General features: G+C 42.6%; 1 protein-coding gene across 7 annotated transcripts; it reads right to left on the minus strand.

Moving 5' to 3' along the window:
* Positions 1-160: 160 nt before the first annotated feature.
* Positions 161-22,946, minus strand: SLC37A4 (solute carrier family 37 member 4). Of its 7 annotated transcripts, XR_007769232.1 has the most exons (11): positions 22,838-22,946; positions 17,738-18,252; positions 15,536-15,768; positions 13,375-13,618; positions 11,698-11,856; positions 10,719-10,804; positions 6,049-6,162; positions 4,405-4,470; positions 3,092-3,230; positions 1,413-1,651; positions 161-1,051 (listed from the first exon to the last, which is right to left on the minus strand). XR_007769232.1 is itself a non-coding variant. In XM_050922131.1 (10 exons), the coding sequence occupies exons 2-10, from the start codon at positions 17,883-17,885 to the stop codon at positions 1,485-1,487; spliced, it is 1,356 nt and encodes a 451-aa protein (XP_050778088.1). In that variant the 5' UTR covers positions 17,886-18,252; positions 22,838-22,946; the 3' UTR covers positions 161-1,484. The 7 variants fall into 7 exon arrangements, 5 of the variants coding, with proteins under 5 accessions (XP_050778088.1, XP_050778089.1, XP_050778090.1 ...); XM_050922131.1 differs by having other exon boundaries at positions 161-1,651; XM_050922132.1 differs by lacking the exon at positions 22,838-22,946 and adding an exon at positions 21,000-21,048 and having other exon boundaries at positions 161-1,651.
* Between the last annotated feature and the right edge of the window lie 458 nt (positions 22,947-23,404).

A 23,404-nucleotide genomic window follows, 5' to 3' on the forward strand; every position in this document is an offset into this window, starting at 1 on the left:
TGTTCTGAGGAATAACAGCAGGAAGGGCAACATAAAATGACTGCTTCTGACTAAGGCTGCTCAGTGTAGAAAGAGGAACGTCCTGCATCCAGCACTGGCCTCTGGGCAAGAGCTCCCCCTTTTTTCTTGATCCCTTTGCCCAAGAAATCTCATGCTCCCATTGCAGTGCTCCATTTTTATTTCCCCGTTGGTAAATAGTATTTCTTAATACTCATGCTTAAGTATCAAATGTAGTTTACTTTTATACAATATTTAGCCATTTTGTTAGGATTGACAGAACAATCTTATGTCAAGGTAGCTTTACAGTGGTGACCGCTGCACTTCTTGCTTATCTACAGGCATTCTAAATAACTAAAACCCTGCAGAGAACATACACAAAAATCCTGAGAAGAAAAGTCTGGTAACATGAGACATATTTACTACCAAGGAGCAATGGTCCTGCTAACAAGCATTCATAATAGTAAGCAGCCCCTATGTTGTAGTTTAACCTAAAAATGCTGTACCTGGTTGAGCAAACTGGAGCCATTAGAAATTTACACTTGCACCTGACAATATCCTTAATTGTTACTTATACAAATCTACAAACTAATGATAAAAATCTCTTTTAAAGACTTTTCTAGATAATGCAGAAAGAGAGGAGCTGTACAAAGTATGTCTGCATCTAATGCTGTTACTGCATACACGCTTGAATCAATTTCCTTGGTACTCCAAGAAGTACTATTCTGTTTGCTGGTAACCATCTGTTTTGCAGTTCACTAATACTCTGAGTAAGCCACGGTGACTAATTTAACAAGAAAAAGTAATTGTTGTACAGTACTTCCATCTCTTGAATGGAGTTCCAAGGACTTTACTCATTTGCCATTACTGAAAAGGGAGCCATTTTGCTGCAGTGGCAGGGATCTGCAGTAATATGTGGACCAGTAACTGCTCAGTCTCTGACAATAGCTGGGGAAGCAGTGTTTTTCTTTAGTAATAGGCTAGCGGTCTCTGCTTCTGGGGAGGGAGGCACAGCAGGTAGCTCATGGCAGAGTAAGCTGGGTCACAGCTGCACCTACAGCAGCAAGTGGAGGTAAATGAAAATTGATTCAGTGGTGGCTAACTGTAATATTTCTGTAAGCAATGAAGGTGAATTGAGAGTAACACTACATCTGAGGCCAGCAGCAAGAAGGCTAGGCAGATACCACTCTTCTGCAGCACTTCTAGCTTAGCTATCAAGACTACCAGTACTTTTAAGTAAGAGGTAAAGTGAGGTCATGAGATGTAAACTATAACTGAACAACCACAAATTGTGTAGGCCTTAAAACATAACAGCCAATGAAGATCTTGTGCCTTTCTAAACAGGAATATGACTAAAATTAAATGAAGTTTTGATAAATATTCTGCTCTAGGCTGCATTGGTAGGAAACTCATACCAGGCCAGTGCGTAGTCATTTGCCATCCCTAGATAGCATCTGGAGCATCCTTACTACCGCTGTAGCTCATCTTTAGTCAATCTTCTTGGGTACCCGACCCATCTTGGTGCGGATGTTCCGTAACAAGAAAAAGGCTATGGTGCTGATGACACATGTTATTTCAGCTACCCAGAAGGCTGTGGCCCAGCTGTAGTACTTGGCTATAGTACTGAAAGGCAATCCTGCCAGGAAACCACCAACTGCAAGGATAATGGGGAGAAAAGACCAGAGTTAGAGTTCCTAATAGCAGCAGAACCTTACAATTTCTCATACTGACACTGTTCTTTGTGCTGGTCCCTGCAGTTATAAAAATGCTTCAAGCCAGACAGCTTGAGATAGTTTAAACTAAGGACAAAGCACTAATAACATACAGTAGAGAGCAATTCTGTCCTGCCTGGGGAAACAGAGCTAGTCACTCAGTAGCCCAGACTCTTTTCTTGGGGTCACTCCTTCAGGGTTCCTAAGTGAATGGGCTATGGCCACATTTTACTCCAAACTGGAGGTTTTCACTGCCAGAAAACTCAGGGGAGCAAGTTATTCCTATTCGGTTATCACAGAAGATACAAGTTTTGTGGTTGCAATTATCTTTATTTATTTACAAATGTTTATTATGAAAGCGAGGAACGAGTTGCCACCTGTCACGGCGCAAACAGCTGATGTACACATGAGCCCTTACCTGCTACAGACTTTCTGCTCTGGCAAAGCTTTTCAAAATTTGTACATATGGAAAATGAAGTCTCATAAGAGGGACAGACAATTAAACAGTGCAGTGTTTTCACTTGTGACCAGAAATGTGTCTGATCCAAAACTACAGAGTTAAACACCGCTGCACTTTGGGGAAGTATGGATCCAAACTTGAATTGGACCATCTCTCATTGTGACCCAGATGTTATAGGGACTCAAGCCTGGTCCAGATCTCAGAGTGTTGGTGGCAACTCCTGGACTACTGACTTTAAAAAAAAAAAAAAAAAAAAAAAAAAAAAAAGACTAGAAAGATCTTAAAGAGAATATTAGTGTATATGGACTGTTTCCCTAACAAATTAACCCTCTGCACACTGGACTTTTATCGTTAAATCTTCACTGGACTGGTAAAGGCCCAGGTTTCAACGGTAAGGACTTTTAACAAGAAGTCTTTAAAGGTGACGTATGATGACCGGGGTACAGAAGGCCCAACGCAAAAGATGCACTTCACATTTGTCCATCTTGTCCATCTCTAAATCCAACCCGTTAAGAATATGGATATCTGCAGTCTCCAGAGATTTTGTACAGACTGCAGTCTTCAGTGGGGCCCACAGAGTCCTTGATGGTGGGCAGCAGAAACGAAACATTTTGAGAATCAAGCATGAGATTAGGGAAGTTGCTCAGTGACAGTCTTAAATCTTCAGAGACCCACTTAATTTGTTGAATAAACAGACTCACTTGCACAGTCATTTGCTTCCAGTTCTCTCATCTGCGCTGCTTGAGACACAACCTTTCATATCATTAAGTAGCAATTAATCATATCAAGAATATCAGAGCCAATTTGAAATCTCATCTTGCCAGACTAAGATCATCAGGAACTGGGGCTTCTTGCTGCTACAGAATAAAGGTTCTGAGGTTTGTTTGAGGTTTTTGTGTGAGGGAGAAGGAGTATCACTCACCATTGGCCAGTAGTGCAACAATAGCATGGGAGGTGCCACACAGGTTGGAAGGTGCGCACTCATTTGCTATCACTCCAAACAATGCAATTGGTCCATAAGAAGAAAACCCAAAGATGGCTCCTAGAATCAGTATCCACAGCTATCAACACAAGCAAAGAGAAATCAGAATGGTATCTCTAAATTTGACTGCTATTGGTTAGACATTGGCTAAATGTATAAGGCCCAGTCTACAATATATTTCAAACTAAACATTGTTCTGGCTGACCCTGCTTCCCTAGCCAGTGGATATAAAGTCTAACCATGTGAAACAGAGTCTGCTCTGCCACACATTTGTAAGATGGTTTATAATTGAATGCATCCCGGACTGCATTGGCTAGCACATTATCAGCTTCTGAGCAAGAACTTTGTTTTTATGTATGGTTCTGAATAACCATCTGAACTGTCACATAGCCAGGTCTCAATATGAAACACCCTAAATAGGAAGATGTGGTTGCTGTGTTTTGTCAAAGTTCTATTTAATGAGCTTTAAGTTACAGTGAAATGACACAGAGAAGGTGTTTACTGCATAGTAGTCTTTTAAAAAATATCATTCTGAAGACTGTTGGTTAAAGGGCATTATAGTTGGAGAGACATGTTGGTAAAGGCATTTATACCTGTTTTGAGGCATCCCCATTATTTTGTCAGCTGAAAATCCTGCAATGTTATATTAAAAGATAGTCTGCCTGAACGTGGACTCTTAAGGTTGGAATTTACGCTAACAAAAACTAGCATTGAAAAGTACGTAAGGAATAGCACCAATCTGAGGCCCATAAAGGGTTTATAATTCTTTGCCCATCTTAAGGCTTTCCATCTGAGGATCACAGAATGCTGTATAACTATTAATGAATTAATCCTCAACATCCCTATTGGGCATAAAGTGTTATCCCCATCTTACTGTTTGGGAAACAGGCAAAAAGGAGGACAGGAAGTGATTTGCTAAAAGTCAAAAGGGAAGTCAATGGCAGAGGCAGGAATAGAAGCCAGATCTGGAATCCCAAGTCCTATGCCTTAGCCACAAGAGTTCTATTAAGAGTTGTGCAGACTGATTATCTCATCTAAAGAGTAAACATCCCCAGCACCTATCGGTGTTTTAGTACTGGTTTTATTAGATTGTTAGTTTAGTAATATGAAATTATGAAGCTTCTTTCAGAAAACTTACAGCACTCTTCATAATGCCCTGGCTATAAATCCTGTTCAACTAACCAACCTTTCAGAGTAGGAAAGAGTCAGTAAAAGTAGAAACAGGCAGAAGGGGAGAAAGACAAGGCAGAAACCTCTTGTTCTGTTAAGCCTGTGAGGGCAGGGAGAGGATGCAAGGCTACAATCCAGAAGTCGTTTTCCTGAGGGAGAAGTGAGGAAACATTAAAAAGGGTAGAAGTGAAATTCCATTTGTTTGGCAACCACCAGGGAAAGAGAAACAGAACAAACAAATATCAGAGGTTGGTGCAGAGAACTGTCAAACTTGCTACTAACAAAATCCTCACCAGTAAAAGGGATACCATCAGCTTAAACACTCTTCTGCCTGATAACACTTTAGCTACCTGAACAGGTGGAGTTCCCACACTGCCCTGCATAGTCAGAATTCAAACTTACCACTTTCTTGGAGTTTGACTTTACTGGAAGTTTAACCACCACAACATAAACCTCAAATAAACTTTCTCCCTGTCATGACTGTTCCTATAGTTTCCCTGCAGAGACATCTCTGTCCCAGAGCCCAATTCCCTTTCTCCTGGCAGCTGATTCCACCTCCCTTATATGCTAGTGGAGCTAACAAGCAGCACTTGCCACAAGCAATCAGCAGTACTTACTCAGCAGTTTTTTTGCAGGATTCTAATTCCTGCCAACAGAGTGGCTCAGCAAAAGACCCTTTATCCCTGCCACCTTGTTACACTATTACACACAACACATCAAATAACTTAACTGAAAGGGAGCAGAGGAGACATTTTCTCTATTTCAGTTTGTTTACTTTGTACATTTAACAGCACTATGTATAGTCAATTTGAGTCTGCATTGGAAACAGTCTCTCCTCATCTGTGGGAGTTTCACACAGCAGATGGGAGAGAGGAAAAAAAACTAATTGTGAAAATAAAATCACCCAAATTAGCTAAGGACTCTGGGCAAGTCTAGGACCCTGGAGCTATTTTTAGTTGAGTTAGTGAAACTGACTAGATTTCAGGCTGTCAATACTTCTTTACATTTCTCAGCTGCAGATAAAACCCATAAACTTCCAGACTACACATGGTGGTTCTGAAACAGGGCTCCAGAGAGCTATACTACTATCCATTTTATAAATCTCTCAAAGAGGATGCCCTGGAATTTTATACAGTCATTTACAAAAAAAAAATTATGAAGTCAGAGGAAGAGCTACAGATTTCAATAGAGTCCCAGAAATCATTATTAGTGTTTGAGCATGCTTTGCTAATAGCTAGACTGAACTCTTTCAGATGGGTTTGGGTCCCCCTTTATTAGATCAGCACTGAGCATACTGTCAGTACTCAAATCAAAAAATAATGTGGCATCAAACTGCTACCATTTTTATGAAGAACTTCCAATGCCATAACACAGGAATCTGCTTCTGTAACCTATGCTAGTCAGTGCCTGAGTGCAAGAACATTTACCACCATCTAAATCAATGGTTCTCAAAACTTTTGTACTGGTGACCCCTTTCACACAGCAAGCCTCCGAGTGTGACCCCCCCACCCTTATACATTAAAAACACTTTAACACTATTATAAATGCTGGAGGCAAAGCGGGGTTTAGGATGGAGGCTGACAGCTCGTGACCCCTCATGTAATAACCTCACAACTCCCTGAGGGGTCCTGACGCCCAGTTTGAGCACCCCTGATCTAAATGAAACTGATCAATTCTTCTGTCACACCACATGGTGCATGAGAATCAACTGCTTGTGCATGGGTTACCTTAGGAGAGTCACTTGTGATTGTGACCCGGAAAAGGTACATTGAAGCAGACATTCCCACCATCATGGAAAGCAAGAGCACATGCCGAGGATTCCCATAACTTGACAGACCCACCTGTAATACATATTGGAACAAAGTGAGAGAATGCACACAGAAAATGTGAGTTCCTAATGCCAACTGATTCACAAAAGTTAGGTCCAAAAGGGACCGATGATCTGCATAACATAACATCACCCAGTAATTTCTGCTTCAATCTCATAACTTCTGTTTGAGATAAAGTATATCTATAAATCAAGACTGATGTCTTTCCAAATGATGTGGAATCCACTATGTCCCAAGGTCAGTTGAACCAGTGGTTAATTATCCTCTCTGACTTTACTTTTAGTTGATTTGTCTGGCTTCAGCTCCCAACCACTCTATTTCATTATGCTTTTTTCTGCTAGATTAAAGTGGCTTCTTCTATCAGAAATCTCCCCAGCGTAGGTAACAGTACTTGTAGTGTAGACCATGATCAAGCCACCTCTTAACATTCTTTTGGATAAACTAAATAGATTGAGCTTCTTAAATCTCTCACTAAGGAATATTTTCCAGATCTCTAATAATTCTTGTAGCTCTTTTCTGAATCCTTTCCAATTTTTCGACATCCTTTTTGAAATGTGGACACCAGAACTGGACAAAGTAATCCAGTAATGGTCACACTAATGCCACATTCAGAGGTAAAGTAATAACTCCCTAACTTTTACTTGTTATTTCCTTGCTTACATATCCAAGGATTATAAATTAGCCTGTTAGTTAGAGCAGTAAGGTGGGAGCTCATGTTCAGTTGGTTATCTACCATGACCCTTAAGTTTTTTTCAATTTCACCATTTTCCAGGATATGCTCCCCCTCTTGTGTAACCTACATTCTTTGTTATGTGACTCTGCATTTAGCATGTTGTTCAAATAAGCCCACATTATCAAGCAATCTATCCTGTATAATGAACCTGTATTTATCATTATTTGCCACTCCACCAATCTTTGGTGTCATCTGCACATTTTTTCCAGCAATGATATTATGTATTCTTTCAGATCATTGATAGAAATTAAATAAAACTCAGCCAAGAATAGAATCTATGGGAAGCAACTTCATTGCATGAGGATTTCCTATGTACAATTTATTTTCACGTTCTATCAGTTCACTAGTTTTTAATCCATTTAATATTGGATAGCGCTAAGTTTATTTTTAAATCAGAATATTGTGAAGCACAAAGTCAACTCCCTTACAGAAGTCTAGGTATATTCTATCACCACAGTTACCTCTATCAACTATATCTGTAATCTCATCAGAAACAATGTCAGCTGGATATCTCCCTTGGAAACTTGATGGATAACACAGGCAGGCAGTGCCCATAGTTACAGAACTGGAGTGAATTTCTCTCATCTCGACTTTTCTTTACATGGGTGGAGGTCAGAGAATGTGGCTATAAATATACAGGATTTATAACAAGCTGTAATTTTACCTCCCATCACTGAGTCCACACAGTGAATTACATAACCACGTTTTTACTGCTTTATAACCTGTGGATACTTAATATCTGTATAATTAATAAGCTTTTATGGCCTTGTGTTTTGCAGTCCAATCCTGCAAATGGTACTCCTGGGGGAATTCTGCGCCAAAAAAAAAAAAAAAAATTCTGTAACAAAAAGGTTAAAAATTCTGCACACAATATTGGAAAATTCTGCAAAATTCTGCATATTTTATTTGTCAAAATAACACAATATAATCATGCCAGTTACAATTGTTTTGGTAATTTATTTCAAAACATCTGTCAGCAAGTATGTCTGTAACAATACAGACCAAAAGAAAATTCTGATTTTTTTTTTTTGACAAATAAATAGATTGCTTACTAGGCATATTAGTACAGAACTTTGTGTAATTTTTTTAAATTACAGTACAGAACAATATATCCTGCACCTGTCAGAAGCAGTGCAAAGGCTTGGGGGAGTCAGGGCTAACAGAAGAGCTGAAGGAGAGGGAAGGAGCCTGGGAGTGAACCTGGAGGGTGTTGGGAAGCCTCCCCCATGCAGGCCCTGGCTGACCCCAAGCCTCTCCCATTCAGTCAGGCACATCTGCCCCTGTCCCCCATCCCCATGGGTCTCTACAGCCCTGCTCCCCTGTCCCCAGGCTCAACGCTGTCACCCCACTAGCTCCTTGTAGTAAGATGAGGTCCTGGAAACATAAACTCTTGTGTCAGAGGCCCAGTCTCAAGCCTGAACCAAAGTACTTCCAGGCATTGCTAAGCAAAAGCTGAGCTGTGAGCCAGAGGCAGGCCCCAATCACAGAAGTTGGCGAGAAGAGGGCTGCTAGAAGCAGGTGCATCCACACATACGTGCTAATAAGAGGAACTTGTGCCAAGATGACATCAGAACACTCCACAGAGATAACAAGAAACAGGCAGGTGCATCTTAAAGACAGAGTCAAAAGGACATCATGGTGGATAGATCTGTTTGAAACAACATGATCAAAGAGGAGACAGCACCCTAATGAGCCAAGAGGCTGTACTTCAATACCTCAGTAGGGATGAGTAATCTGTCCTGTAACTGTATAAAAGTTTTAAAACTTTTATACAGTAGGTCCTGGAGTGCGCATCTTTGTCTGGCTTAGTGGGCAGGGGAAAGTCCCACCACCGACTGAGCCAGTCCATTGTCAGGGGGCACAAATTCGTAGTATGTCTTGTAGAGTCTAAGGGAAACTATTACTGTGCTTTGTTTGATAATAAACCTGGCTTGGGTTCTTTCGTACCTTACTGGAGTCTCTCGACTTTGGGGGTTTTCTTGGAGTCTGTTGCGTCAGCTTTCTGTGCAGCGCTGGGGCAGCACACAGAGGGAACATGCATGCAGCCGACTGTTATCATCATCGAACAAGAGCAGAGCACCACACCGGTAGCTACTGACCACACTTTGAGCCCATGCTCCATTCTGTCCCCCTCCACTAGCCATTCTGAAACTGTCTGTGACCCCACAGCAGCACTGTGTGCCCTTGTGGGCAGGGTGTTGTGATGAAATCTACTCCTGGGGGAATTCTACCACACAGAATTTTTTATTTTCCCGCATAAAATAAATTTACCCTAAGTAGTGCTGCAGTTCTGCCTTTTGCCCACCAGAGGCCGTTGTGGGTGGGGTAGAACGCAGCAGGCTTTTCTGACGTCACAGCGGCCTCTGGTGGACAAAAGGAGGAATCGCCGCACTTTGGCAAAATGTTTTTTAGGCGGGAAAATTAAAAATTACGCGAGACAGATTAATTTAATTCCCTCAGGAATAAAATGGTAACACTACAAGATGTTATAATCTAATCTGGTTTGAGTGACCTATATAAATCTCCTCAAAGCTTCCCCCTTATGGACACCAGAGGCATGATTTAATTATAGGGCTGTGATAAACTTCTAACAAAACCAGGCAAAATTCACCTGGTTTTCAATTTAATTAAAAAACTCAATACAGACCTGCGAGTCTTTGACTACCCTAGCCGAGTTTTGAGTCAGGTGAATTACTATTTTGGGTGGAAACTGCTTGTTTGTTCTAACAATTTCAGGTGAGGTTTCACTTTGTGTTTTGGGGTTTGTTTGAAAGAGAATCTGAGAGCAAAAGTGAAGAGGTGCATACCCACAAGAAGTGAACTGGAGACGTGGGGTTGCACAAAACTCTGAGAATGAAACCAATGAGCTCTAGATTCGTGTATATTGGTCTCTATATTATCATGTCAATTAATGTATTTCTCATAGGTAGTTTTATCTCTTTGCAGAAGTGTCCACTAATCATACGAGACCAAGGTGATGTTGGAAAGTCTCAGCTAGTGACTTTCACAGTATAGACCCATTTTTGTGCTGCTCTGCTTTAAAGTAATGTTTATTATTTTCATTATCTAGAAAGGGGCCCCAGCAGGAGCTTTGCCACAACACAATCTATGTTATGCCTCCCCTACTCCAACTGAATGCTAGACGGTGCCACTACTGACAGCAGTAAATCTCACATTACCTTCACTAGTACGGCACTGCAGCATAGCAGTCCTAGACCTCTGACCACACCCATCAGGCCAAGTTTCCATATGCTTGTGACTCGTTGATTTGGAAATTATCAGACATTTTAATGGACTGGAGCTGTAGCTCTACCCCAGCTCTTTGTATGGGGCAGACCCTGGTTTGTATTTTGCAAAACCACAGCAGATCAGATACCGTTTCAGACAAACATCAGAAGTTTCGGGGAGGCAAGGAACAGAAAATTATTTTGAGAGTGACCACCTCTGGTATGGTGTGTGCCCATACTCCCTACCCCCACTGCTGGGCACAGAGCATGCAGACTGGGACTTTCAAAGAAGCCTAGATAAGATAGGCACTTAACTTGCATCAGTCTGTTGGAAAATCCCGGCTGTTTGAAAAGTTTTTGTATCTTCTAAAGTGTTTAGAAAGAAAAAATAAACTAATTTTAAAGTGTCAGTGACTCTGCATCAGCATCCCTTGGCAACCCAGGAAGGTTGCATTTTATATCCTCAGCGTGACAACCTCTCACCTTTGCAGTTCTCTCGCCTCTGGGACTTCCAAGTTCAGAGTTACCAGACATTCCAGTTATTGCACTGAGATCTACCAGCTTTGCTACTGAGAATAATGGAGTGGACAAGGTTCCAAGCTACTTACCCGTGCTACTGCTCTGTCAGAAAGGTACCCAGCAGCAATGCTTCCTACCAGGCCCCCAATCTCCAAGGCACTCATGTAAGAACTGCCTAGAGCATAGGATAGGGGAGTGGTTAGGCAATCAGGTCCAGGGAGGAAACACCAAAACAATTTCTTATTAATGGTTTATGTTTGTGCACAGGGAGCAGTTCAGTATAAAGGCAGTATCAGGGAGAATGGAGTAACTTGCCCTAAAATGCTTATTTTTGCCTTGTCTCTCAGTTTCCCCAGGTCTTCTCAGAGCATCTGATATTGTTTGTTGTTTTTAGTTAAGTAGTGTTTGAATTAAGAGCTGGTAGATAGTGCCACACCAACAGCCCGGGAGACTGAAATTATCCACAGAGCAGGTGCAAATCAGGCAGGTTATTACATGTGGGGGAGGGGTCGCGAGCTGTCAGCCTCCACGCCAAACCCCGCTTTACATTCAGTATTTATAATGGTGTTAAATATGTTTAAAAAAAAGTGTTTTCAATGTATAAGGGGGGTTGCACTCAGAGGCTTGCTGTGTGAAAGTGGTCACCAGTACAAAAGTCTGAAAACCTCTGATCTAAGAGGACCCGTTGGGGTGAGCTAATAAGACTGTTCAATCGCCATGACTTAGTCAGTCCCTGGAATCTCTACAAAGGAGCCAATTTGTGCCCTTTGTGCTGGGGGTTTCTTGGTCATTAGAAACTGGTCAGACACACAAACTCATTTCATATACCAAATAGCCGATGAGCACTATTGGTTACTACACGCCTGGGCTGAATTTGAACTTGTGACCTAATGAGGAAGTGCATGCATTTCTTGACCATTCCCCTGTTTCATTCAGTAACCCTAATAATCTGGACTGGTATTTTCAAAGGCACTCAGATGCCATTAAAATGGGAATTGGACACTTGCGCCTTAAGGCACCTTTGAAAATCAGAGCCTTAAGCTTTAAAATGAGTCTGTTGTGTCTTACCCACAAGAGCAGACTGTCCTCTTTCCTGAATCAGGAATAGCTGACCCCAGTCCGTACAGCATGTCTTCACTCCAAAGACAACTAGGTAGCCAGTTGAGAGTACCCACAGATATGGCGAGAGTAGCAGCTCTGCCAGGGTGCTGTCATCTCTGGATGAGCCTGAAAGGAGAATTAGTAGAAACACCATTACATCGCTTGGACACAGCAATAGGACACATCAACCCAGCAGTGGGGTAGGATGATTTGTGAGCAGATTCTGCGTGCAGTGGGAGCAGCGTTGCAACACTAAGGCTTTTCTAAATGTAGAAATAGTTCATAATAATTAGAGGGGATCAGCCTTGCTACCACCTATTTGCTGTGTACAAAGAAACCTGTCCACGGTATTTATTCCACTTAATTAAAAAGCTCACATCAATAAGCTCCATTTTACTCTCCATAACTCTGTTCTCTTGTGGTTCCCAGTGAACACTTCCGATAGAAGATGTTTGAGAACATATTGTCTGCTCTTCCAGATTTTGTTTCTAGTCCTCTTCACTAGTCAGTGAAAGAAGCCGTGTACATCCCACAAAGGACATAGCATTTAAGCTAGCTGCTCAGTTCTTTCATGAACCTGCCAGTTATGCATGCTAACACTCATATCCCCAAAATACATTGTGGTAGGAATTATGTTCCCACGACAATTATCAAATGCCAAATCCAGTAGCAAAAGGTTTACAGGGTGATACAGAAATCAGTACTTTAAATACATTTTTGTAGGCTTTTAAATCCAGTGACAGTCCCTGTGTTGCAACAACCCTCCAGCCCTTTTGCTCTCAAGAGAAGGATCAATTCATTGGACATGATGCAACATTTATTAACTAGATGTCCTAGTTCAGGACACCAAATGTTGAGCAGTGTCCGCTCAAACCAGAGGTCAACAAAACAGGAGGCAGAATTCTCTGTTTATTGGAGACATGTGGGGACATGCCAAAGGCAGCACTTCTCTCTGCTGCTCAGTAAGGAACAAATAATAATGCTTTGCACTACAGCCCTGCGCAGGATTAGCGTAGAGCCTGCAGCGGGATTGGGATCCTGCAGGTCCCACAGGGCCTGCTGCCATAATAGCAGGAGTGGCTGGGAGCAAGATTAAAAACAGTCCCGCAAAAGGCTCTACTTTGCCCCTCTCTGGCGTGGAGGATCTTAGACCCCAACATATATAATTTAAGACCCCAGCGGAAACAGAAGAATATTAATATAGAGACATTTTATAGATGGGGAGACTATGGCACATAGAGCTGAAGTGACTTGTTAAGAGTCCCATAGAGTCAGTGGCAAAGCTGGGAATAGATGTGAAAGTGGGTTAGGATCTTTCCCTGCCCTACGAGACTCCATTAGAAGACAGTCCTTCGCACAATCCAGGGCATCAATACTTTCACACTGCGAGACACACATGACACACACAAGGTATTCCCTAACCAGGATACCTCAAGGGTTCTCACAGTGTACGACTGCAAGCAGACCTGCCTGGAGTTAAATGCTGATGAGCACCAAGTTCAGAAAATGGGAAGGGCTTGTTCCAGCACCAAGGAGCAGGAGGAACACGCAGACTATTAAATTTTGCTACAACATGTCTCATCTCCTCTTGCTCCTCCTGCTGCCTGCACTCCTTAATTGTAAGATGAGGAGTCTAATGCTCACCTTTTTTCCCTTTCATGGTTCCTGGTTCAATGTTTCGTAGCCCAACGTCTGAGGGCTCATTTTTAATGAGGACAAGACAAACAAAGGAGGCAGCCACGCAGATGAAGCCAGAGACGGACAGAGTTGTGCGCCAGTCGTAGCGCAGAGCCATCAGAGCAGCAACAATGGGGCCCAAGCCGCCAGCCAGATTCATGCTGGTGGAGAGAATTGCCCACCACGTCCCAAACTGGGAAGGCTCAAACCACTGTACAACAGGGAAAGAAAGAGAGTGTGAGCAAAGTGCCATGGAATGGGAATTATACTTAGATCCTAAAACCTGCAATTAAGTCTCTTGGTGGACAATTCAGATCCTAGCAGACAGAGGTTTATAAAACTAGATTGAAAAATATTTTACTCTTCCACCTCCTTCCATCCAAGAAACTCAGAGCTTTTTGCAAACATTAATGATGTATGCCTCACAGACCCCTACCTTGTGAAGTAGGTCAGTATTATTCCCATTTACAGATGAGGAAATGGAGGTACAGGAAGTTCTCTAACTCATTTGATGATGCTGTCATCCTGAAAAGGTTTGCCTGCTTTGTACCAGATGAGGGGATAAACCAAGGTTTCAGCTTGTAACTTTACGACCCTAATCCTTAATTGCAGTGGATGCTGAGGAAGCGCTGCACAAATTGGGCCCTTGCTGACAGAATGACTGCTGTGACTCAATCCTGCTTCTAATGGAGTCAATAGTACAACTTCCATTAATGCCAAAGGGAATAGGATCAGGCCCCATGTAATTCAAATACTTTGTTGACAATCTTCTGGAAGTGTTATTTGATATTTTGTCTTCATTTTCAGTGAGCTTCCCCCACTGTGTATAAACAGCCCTATGTGAAAGGCATCTTCCTCCCAGCTCCATTCATTGACCAGGGTATAGATCAGAAGAAGCATAAAGACTTTATGGAGAGAATCCTCATATCCAGGTGATTAGTTGTTCAGTCCTCCATCTCTCACGTGCACCTGTCCTCATTTTTACACATCCCATTGCCAGGATTAGTCTTGCACGGAGACAGAAATAGGACTGCTGGTTTAGAGGGAGGTTCCTACCAATGTTCGTATGGAAGGAAGGGCGTGACCTTCTCCATGGCAGCGCCTTCTTTGTCCCTGCCTACAGGGAACCATAGGTACCAGCCCCTAGTTTCATAATGTCAAGCTTTATTTCTTCACACTGCCAAATTATCTATTTGTGGCTTCTGTAGCTGTCTAAACAAACACACAATTCAGCAGAGGCCCTGCTCACACAGTGTTCCGTATGTCACTTGATATTATGTGTAGGCAGACTGGATTTTTTTTCTCTTAGGGGCAGAAGGGATACATATCATTCTCCCAAAATATCCTGAAATGCAACATGATCTGGCTTGTGATTTATAATTCATGTGACCACTGCCAGTTCAGACCAAACTTTACTTATCATTCCTTCTTTCACCAGGGGACAACTACTAGAGCGAAGAGGCTATGGTGCCTCTGTCTTCACAATTCAGGGGCTGGAATCCAGCAACTGGGGTTTCTTATGATTACAAATTCTGCTGCTAGGGAGATTTAACAAATTAACCAAAATCAACAACCAAAGCTTCATGCTTAAAACAAACGAATGGAATAAATAACTCTCCAACTTGAGTATTCTTGGCTTAACTAAGCAGCTGGAGGCATATGAGACTCTTATTCCAAGAAGGGGAGGGGATAGAGCAGCTGGAAGTTCATCCACAGATAGCATGCCTGGAGCCCTACCTATACTGCACTTCCTGCGAGGAGAAGTTGGAACAGCTGTGAATTCACCTATGGTCCCAGCACAAGGACCCCTGCAGTGTTCTCCATATAGTACCTATTATGGAAGAAGTTAGGACAAGTGCTGCTATGAACTTCACACCGAGCAATCATTCCTGTATCATCCTCTATTCAGTGTCCCCTGGTCAGCACTTAATTTGTAATGGGAGAGATGCCAGGGTTCAAGCAATATTTTACTTTCATAACGGACTCAGCAAGCTCAGAAGTGCTGGGGATATGAACTGCCAAGCCTAGTCCTGGGAGAAAGTAAGCACTACTCCTGGTGTTTAAATCGGGTACTGCACCCCTGCCAAAAAAAAAATAAAAGAAAAGGGGATTTTCAAAGTACACTTACTTTGCGCAGTACCTTCCCACATGGTGGCCACCCCAGTCCTTGTGCCAGCCCGTTCAGGAACCACAGCCCTGAAAAGACTGTAACAGTAGAGCTCCAAGAAAAGACAACATTGACTATGCCCACCAGTAGAAGGCCAGAAGAGAAGAGCCAGCGGGCACTCATTTGATCAGAGAGGACTCCACTGATAAATTTACTGATAGCGTAGGCTGCAGACTGGCTGCTAGTGATAAGACCTGCAATAAATTAGAAACCAAAGGCATACTTTAGTAACACATTTTATAATAAGATGGTTAACTCAGCCATGTTCCTACTGGAGCACATTCAAGGAGTTGTCATTCAGGCACAAATCAGTTCTACTAGCTATTAGAATGACAACAGCCTTCTCTTTGGTTGGTTTCCAGAAACGTATTTTTGTAAGCCGGATACAGACTTTAATATTATTAGTACCTGAAGTGAGATATACATAAAGATTATGGAAAGCAGTATTTTTTTTCTCTTCAAAGCACACTGAGACTTCTTTAACTCCACCATAGTTGTGGAGACTCAAATTTATAGCTTCACCAAACTACAGATCCAACCATCCCATGCTGTTTGTAAACCATAAAGCGTTGAGCACAAACAATGATATACACAAGAGGAGACATTAGTGCTACCAATAGGCATCTCCAAAGAAAGTGTTTCCCAATCTCTTTAGGCAACTGTGTCAGTGTACCGGACTAAGGACTTGTCTACATGGGGAAAAAGTCCAGAACAGCTAGCGTGGAATAACTATTCTACACTGGCTCCCCTTGTGACACTTTTATTCCGCACCAAAGGTTAATCCATGTAGGATTCTGTGTTTATTAACTGAACTCCCACATAGATCCACCTGCACTGCTAACATTTTGTCTCAAATATACACCTTAGGTCAATGCATTCTGATAATCAGCATAACAGAATAATCAGCATAACAGATCGTCCATCATTTAATCTTACTTTCCACGCCCAGCACTGACACATGAAGGACACAATAAAGTGCCAAGCTATTGAAATGATTTAAGTTTTTTTAGGCATTAAAGGCTTATAGTGGTTCACCAAGACTAGAGGAAACAACTGAATTTTTCAAACAAGACCATGTTTGGGATGTTTTACTTAGCAAATCTCTGTCAATCTACAGTCTTCTTGAGCCCCAAACCAAATGCCATCTCTGATAATATTTCAACAAGGGCTCTACATTTGTTTCATTAAACTGTAACTGGGGTTACAGTGTTTTTTTCACTACTCATTTTTGGAGGAGTCTATTCAGCTTAATGAATCAAAGAGAGATTACTTTCAATTGTATGTATTGCTCAGTCCTGAGACTGTTTTGACACAACAAAAGCTTCCAATATGTGAGATCAAGTCTACAATATCAGAGAACAGATAAAATTACTTCACAGGCCTCTTCCATTTTCTATTTCTTCAACTGTTGCTGATTAAGAAGTGACTTTTTGAAGTGAACATTCTTAACAATTAAAGGGGACACTTTCATGTCAATTAGGGCCAAAACACCCTACTAAAAAAATTCAAACTCAACAGAAGTCTCCCTTTGGATCTGTAAAAATTCCTACAAAAACAAGGTGTTTGTGCGTTTGTTTTTTAAACAAACACTGTAGCATTTTTTTAGTGCTTCAGATTTACAAAGGGAAATTAACTACACACAAAGTGAAATTAAATTATTTTGAATGACCAAGCTCAGTAAAAATGCAACAAATGAAACAGCTCCAATGGCAACAACAGTTAATTTTAAATAATGTAAGTGGTATAACCAAGGAAGAAAATCTTTTAAAAAGATACATGGATTTTTAACTGGGCAGTGTCCTTTTTAGATATTATAACTCAGGCACACAAAGCATGTACTACCACTTCAAATTTTTTGACTACTAAATATAGACCAAATTCAACTTGCCTTACTCACCTGAACAGTCTTACTGAAGTCAGTAGCACTATAGGCACTTGCATGAATAAATCTTTATGCAAGTGCCTATAGTGCTACTGACTTCAGTAAAAAAAGATAGCGTTTTTAGGGCGAAATTAATCAACATTCTACAGTAGGTGATTTCTCACTCCACTTCTTCAGATGGATAGAACATATATTTAATGTATAGATTCTGGTAACACAAAATAACCAGATATATATCAAGAGAAAACATGCACAAACTCTATCACAAAGAAAGTTCTTACCCAAGTCATCTTTGTCCAATTCTATTTCCTCCATGATTGAGGGCATTACAAATGAAAATGTTTTTCTATTGAAATAGTACAGGGTGTAGCCAACAAACATGGCAGTAAATATCACTGTTCGGTAGTAACTGTAACCCTTATTCACCATGGTAAATTCAGAGTAATATCTCCAAGAAAGAAAAAAAGAAAAATCCTGTTGATAGGAGGATTTGTCCTGCTTTTTAAAAATTCAGCTCACAGCTGTAGTGAATAGTTGTAATAAAAGATTTAAAAAAATAGCAAATGCTTGTAAATAAAAGTTAGAACAAAAGAGCAGTTTTGAACAAGGAAAAGTAAAACAGCAGCTATCAGGGTGTCTGAACAGGAGGCTGGACTCTCATTAGAATTCACATCCTGGAGTATTTTGCAGAGCTACAGCTTTGTTGATCTTCTCTTTTCTTCTCCGTTCTGTTTACAGCTGCTTTCTGGAGAATGATTAACTTAGGGAACTCGTCATTCAGGACAAAACCATCAACCTGCAGAAAAAGAAAAAAGTAAAGTTAGCTTGTGATAAGCAGCAATGTACGCAAAGTGGAAAGATTAGAGGAGCCTTGCTCATTAACTCTCCTCTGACCTCTGAACTCAAACAGGACAAACTGAAATCAATCAATCCCTTTCCCAGAAACAATATTAAACTAGATTCACTACAAGGAACAGACAGGGTAGATTAAAGCCTTGCAACTTCAACAGGCAATCTGCATTTAGTTTCTGATTTCCTTTTCAGTGACTCCATAGGTATTATATAGCTGTGACCTTCTCTGCTCTTTTAGCTGGTTCAATATTACAGAGCTAGCCTCTCCCCACTCTAATTAATTTGTAGATAGAAGATGAAATTTAATCCAATCTGAAGGATGCTAATGTAATAAGCATTTCCAGAAACAAATTAAATGCATCTTCCAAGATAGTTTTATAATTCTCTCAGTTAATGTTATTTTCTGTGGATAAAACACAGATAATCACCCACCTAAGACTGTGTCACAGTCTTAGTCACATTTTCAGAATCTGCAAGTGATTGCATGGATCTAATTTAATCTCCTTTCTCTAGCCTGTAAATATATCTGTGGAAGACTCTGGGAAAGTGATGCAACTATAACTGAGCAACGTATTCTTGTATCTGGAATAGTAAAGAAAAAACTTTGGGAGAGGGAGTGCAAAAGAGAGACAGATGCAACAGGACAGAAGACTTGGTTCAAGACAAAAAGCAAAGAACAGGGCAACATTTATCCCAGGTGTGAAACTACTGAAGTCAACAGAATTACACTAAGATTACATTTTGAATAAGAACTCATTAATAGAGACAGAAGGATAATTGGGGCACTAATTGCCTATGACTACATAACGAGGCCTGAGAAATAATGAATGCAGAAATTCAGAGAGCAAAGGGATGTGCAAAACAATTAAAAGTAGTCAAGCATGGAGTTCTGATGCAAGTCTTCAGCCCATAAGCAATTACACAATTTTTGAACAAGGAAACGGCATTCAAGTTCATTTTGCATTTTGGAGTGCAATCAATATTTCAAAAGAAACCAAAAAGAAAAGATGCCCTGACACTATGAGGATAATACCTGAGCAGCACCATGGAAAGAAAATCTTATGAACTATGAAAAATAATTTTTAACATTCATTTGGAGTTACTCATCTTCAAAGTACTTTATAAACATAATGCTGAGAATATAAATTCCTTGCAAATGGGACAATATCTCAATTTATGTACTGTACAATACAGAGCAAGTCAGAACCAAACATATAGTAAAACAACAACAACAAACAATAACAATTAATTCATTTATGGGGTTTCCAGTATTTATTTTTAGGCAAATTATGAGCATTTTGTTCTCTCTCTCTCTCTCTCTCTCACACACACACACACACACACACACACACACACACACACACACACACACACACACACACACACACACACACACACACACACACACACACACACACACACACACACACACACACACACGACTTTTAATCAGTTTTTTTAAACTTCTCCTTTGAGTTATATTCAAAAGTTGGCATTGTCTCTGACTGTTGAACTCCTTCAACTGGCCTTCTCTTGGTGGAAGTGTTCTTAACTGAATGTGGAAATGAGAAAGGTGGGCCTCCTAGAAGAAAAAGTCTGATTTCATACCAAGAACATAAGGCCTGGCCAGCCAGTTTGTAAAAATTGTGCTGACTGTATAAGTTCTGTGGGTCTTCATCTTCAAGGAGTACATCAATTCAGTGCTAGAGCATCCTCGGCAGCAACGTGCAACCACATTGCTTGACAGCTGTGGAAAATGCGCAAAGGCTACCACATTCTAGGCGCATACAGCTAAAACCCAGTAAAAGGTGGTTCAAGATACTGAAGGAGGATGTGACAAAGGTCTGCGTCAGATTGGAAGATGCACTTGATGGAAACTCTTGGAGACAAAGAATAAGTGCCACTCACCCCAACTAATTGGATATGGTGAAAGTGCAGAAGAAAGGCTTTGAATTAGTTTTTTAAAAATTGTTCTCCTTTGAATTAGATTAAAAAGTTGGTCTTGTCTGAAGACTGTCACTTCCACAGATAAGCTCCCAGCAAGCATGGAAAGTCTGTAGAGAGCAGCAGTCCCCTCTTCAAACATGAGGAATGAGGAACATTTTGACTGTATAATTTAAAAACACTTCTCATATATTTTCCCCATTAGGGTTTACTTGATTTTAAACTTAAACTAGAAACCTGATTCTAAATGTAAGAACCCAGCAAGGGAAGACTCTCTCAAAATTTTCAGCCAGTTTTACAAACATCTGGCTCTTCCGATGGGCTTCGCTGTGTTTTTCAATTAGACAATTAAAACTTAATTTCATTCCATCTGTCACAGCTTGACAGCCCTGCCTGCTTCAAAATCAGCCCACACACAGAAAAGAAAAGCTACTCTCTCTAGCCATGCATTTCCCACATACCTATCATTGTGGTTTCTAGGCATTATTAAGTATGTAACAGCCATCAGCAAAAAGTATGTAGGGCTATATGGTGCATGTGTTATGGTTTGATTCACCAAGACTGAGCAGTATGCAACGCTACCACACTGATTAAATGGTTCATTTTCCATTGTAACAACGAACACTATCAGCCCATGTTACTATTTGTATTACAATAGCACCTAGAGGCCTAACTGTGACCAGGGCCTCATCATGCTAGGCACTTCAGTAAGAAACAGTCCATACCCTAAAAAGTTTAAAAGCTAACCTCTTCCTCTTTCATGTCCACTATCCTGCCTCCAGCAGCAGCCAAACCTGATGCTTCTGAAGAAGTTGAGAAACCCCACAACACAGCCAATGACCTCTTCAATGCCATACAAACAGGGATGAGGACTGGGGGAGGTTCCTTCCAGACCCCTCTTGTGAACAGATGTTGTCTTGAAGAAGGGGACTCCTATAATAGTTCATTAACTCACCCAATCCCTTTAACAACCCATCCACAGTATTTAAAACATTAAGACATCCTGTTTAACTAAGACTGGGATGCAAAAAATTATGCTGCCCAAGTCTGATATCATTACATATACGGCACCAGAAAGTGTACCAGGCATTCTACAAAGACACAAGTTTCTGACACCAGGAATTTACTCTAACAGAGACATTATTCTTATCCATGGTATCACATTAATTTCCCTACCTGAGCATGGAAAGTGTGAAGTTCAGAGCAGACATTGAGTTAGCTTTGAGCCCAAATAACTAGATAAATGGTGGAGCCAGGGCAGCTCACACTGCTGTAACTGGAGCTGCATCAATACAGATAAGAGTCTGGGGTTGGGAGGGGGCAAGAACTAAATATAAGTCTCTTCAGGTGCTCATCCTTGAGGTGAAAGCTCACCCAGAAAATGGATATCAAGCAAAATGCCAGAAAGCAAAACACTCCTGCTGAACTCAGGAGGAGGGCAACATGGGGCAAGGACTGCAGGCTTTAAGTGGGGAACGGGACTTGTGTGTGGGTGAGGTTACATGCCAGCCTCAGGAAGGAAGTCTGTATATGCCTGTGGGGTTATATGCCTGAGAGTTGGTCGGGGTGTGTGTCACATGAGTAGGAGATCGGGGGGGGGCGTACGATGGCTGGGGGCCTGTGGAGCAGTTATGTGGTTCAGAGGTCCATGAGGCAAGGGGTTCCATGGCTGGGGGGAGTGAGAGCTTGGTGTATGTTTGTGGGAAGGGGGATTACATGGCTGTGATGTCCACGGGGGTCTGTCTGCAATGGGGTTACGTGGCTGGGGGGCTCTGTTGGGGGGAGTGAGAGCTTGGTGTATGTCTGCGGGAAGGGGGATTACATGGCTGTGGTGTCCACGGGGGTCTGGCTAGAGTGGGGTTACGTGGCTGGGGGTTTCTGTTGGGGGGAGTGAGAGCTTGGTGTATGTCTGCGGGAAGGGGGTTTACATGGCTGTGATGTCCACGGGGGTCTGTCTGGAGTGGGGTTACGTGGCTGGGGGGCACTGTTGGGGGAAGTGAGAGCTTGGTGTATGTCTGCGGGAAGGAGGATTACATGGCTGTGATGTCCACGGGGGTCTGTCTGAAGTGGGGTTACGTGGCTGGGGGGCTCTGTTGGGGGAAGTGAGAGCTTGGTGTATGTCTGCGGGAAGGAGGATTACATGGCTGTGCTGTCCACGGGGGTCTGTCTGAAGTGGGGTTACGTGGCTGGGGGGCTCTGTTGGGGGAAGTGAGAGCTTGGTGTATGTCTGCGGGAAGGGGGTTTACATGGCTGTGATGTCCACGGGGGTCTGGCTGGAGTGGGGTTACGTGGCGGGGGGGCCATGGGGGACAGGTGTTGATATGTCTGGGGGCACAGGAGGTTATGAGCCTGAGGGGGGGCAGTCAGTGTGTATGTCTGCGGGAGGCCACGTGGCGGGTGGCCTATCGCGGGGGGAGGATACATGAGTGGTGATAGGGGGGGGACGATCGGAGAACGTGTCTGTTGTCGGGAGCGCGGCAACCCAGCAGGGCGAGGCCAGTCATTACAGCCAAGGGCTGCCTGGGGGAACCCGTCGGAGTAAGAAGCCCGAGGAAGAGCTGGGGGCCTGAACCCCCACACAGTACCTCTTCGACCGGCCGCTTCCGCCCAGAAGTCCTGCCTCGTCCCTCTAGACACACGCCAGTCGCCTATTGGTCTGCAACCGTGTACGTCACCAGCTCTGCCAATCATAACCGACGATATGGCTCTTCGGGCTCCACAAGGGGACGCCGCACCTCCCCAGTCTGTGGTGATTCGCCGGATCGTCTTCGTGGGCGGGTATTGAGGGAGAATTATGCCGCAGTCTACGTCACAGCAGCGCGCGGCTCCTTCAGGCTCGCGGCAACTAGCCGGGGCTTCTTCCCGCCCGCCCCTCTGCAGCACTTCACAGGGCGGCTGTAGCCGGGGCGCGCGCCGCGTTCGCAGAGTCTAGCCGCCCCGCGCCGGTGAAAGGTGAGGTAGGGCCAGGCCCGTCCCGGCCGCTGCCGTTCTTCAGGTCTGTGTGCGAAAGACCTTCCCGCCCCCCAGCGAAGGGCTGAGCGCGGCCCGCGGTTACAAAGCCGGGGGAGTCAGCCCGTTGCACCTCACCCCCTACTTACACCAGGTAGGAAGTTGGACTTTCTGGAGTAAGGCACCATGCAGCGACCAGTGCG

This window comes from Gopherus flavomarginatus, chromosome 13 (genome assembly GCF_025201925.1).
Source record: "Gopherus flavomarginatus isolate rGopFla2 chromosome 13, rGopFla2.mat.asm, whole genome shotgun sequence".
Lineage (NCBI taxonomy): Eukaryota > Metazoa > Chordata > Testudines > Testudinidae > Gopherus > Gopherus flavomarginatus.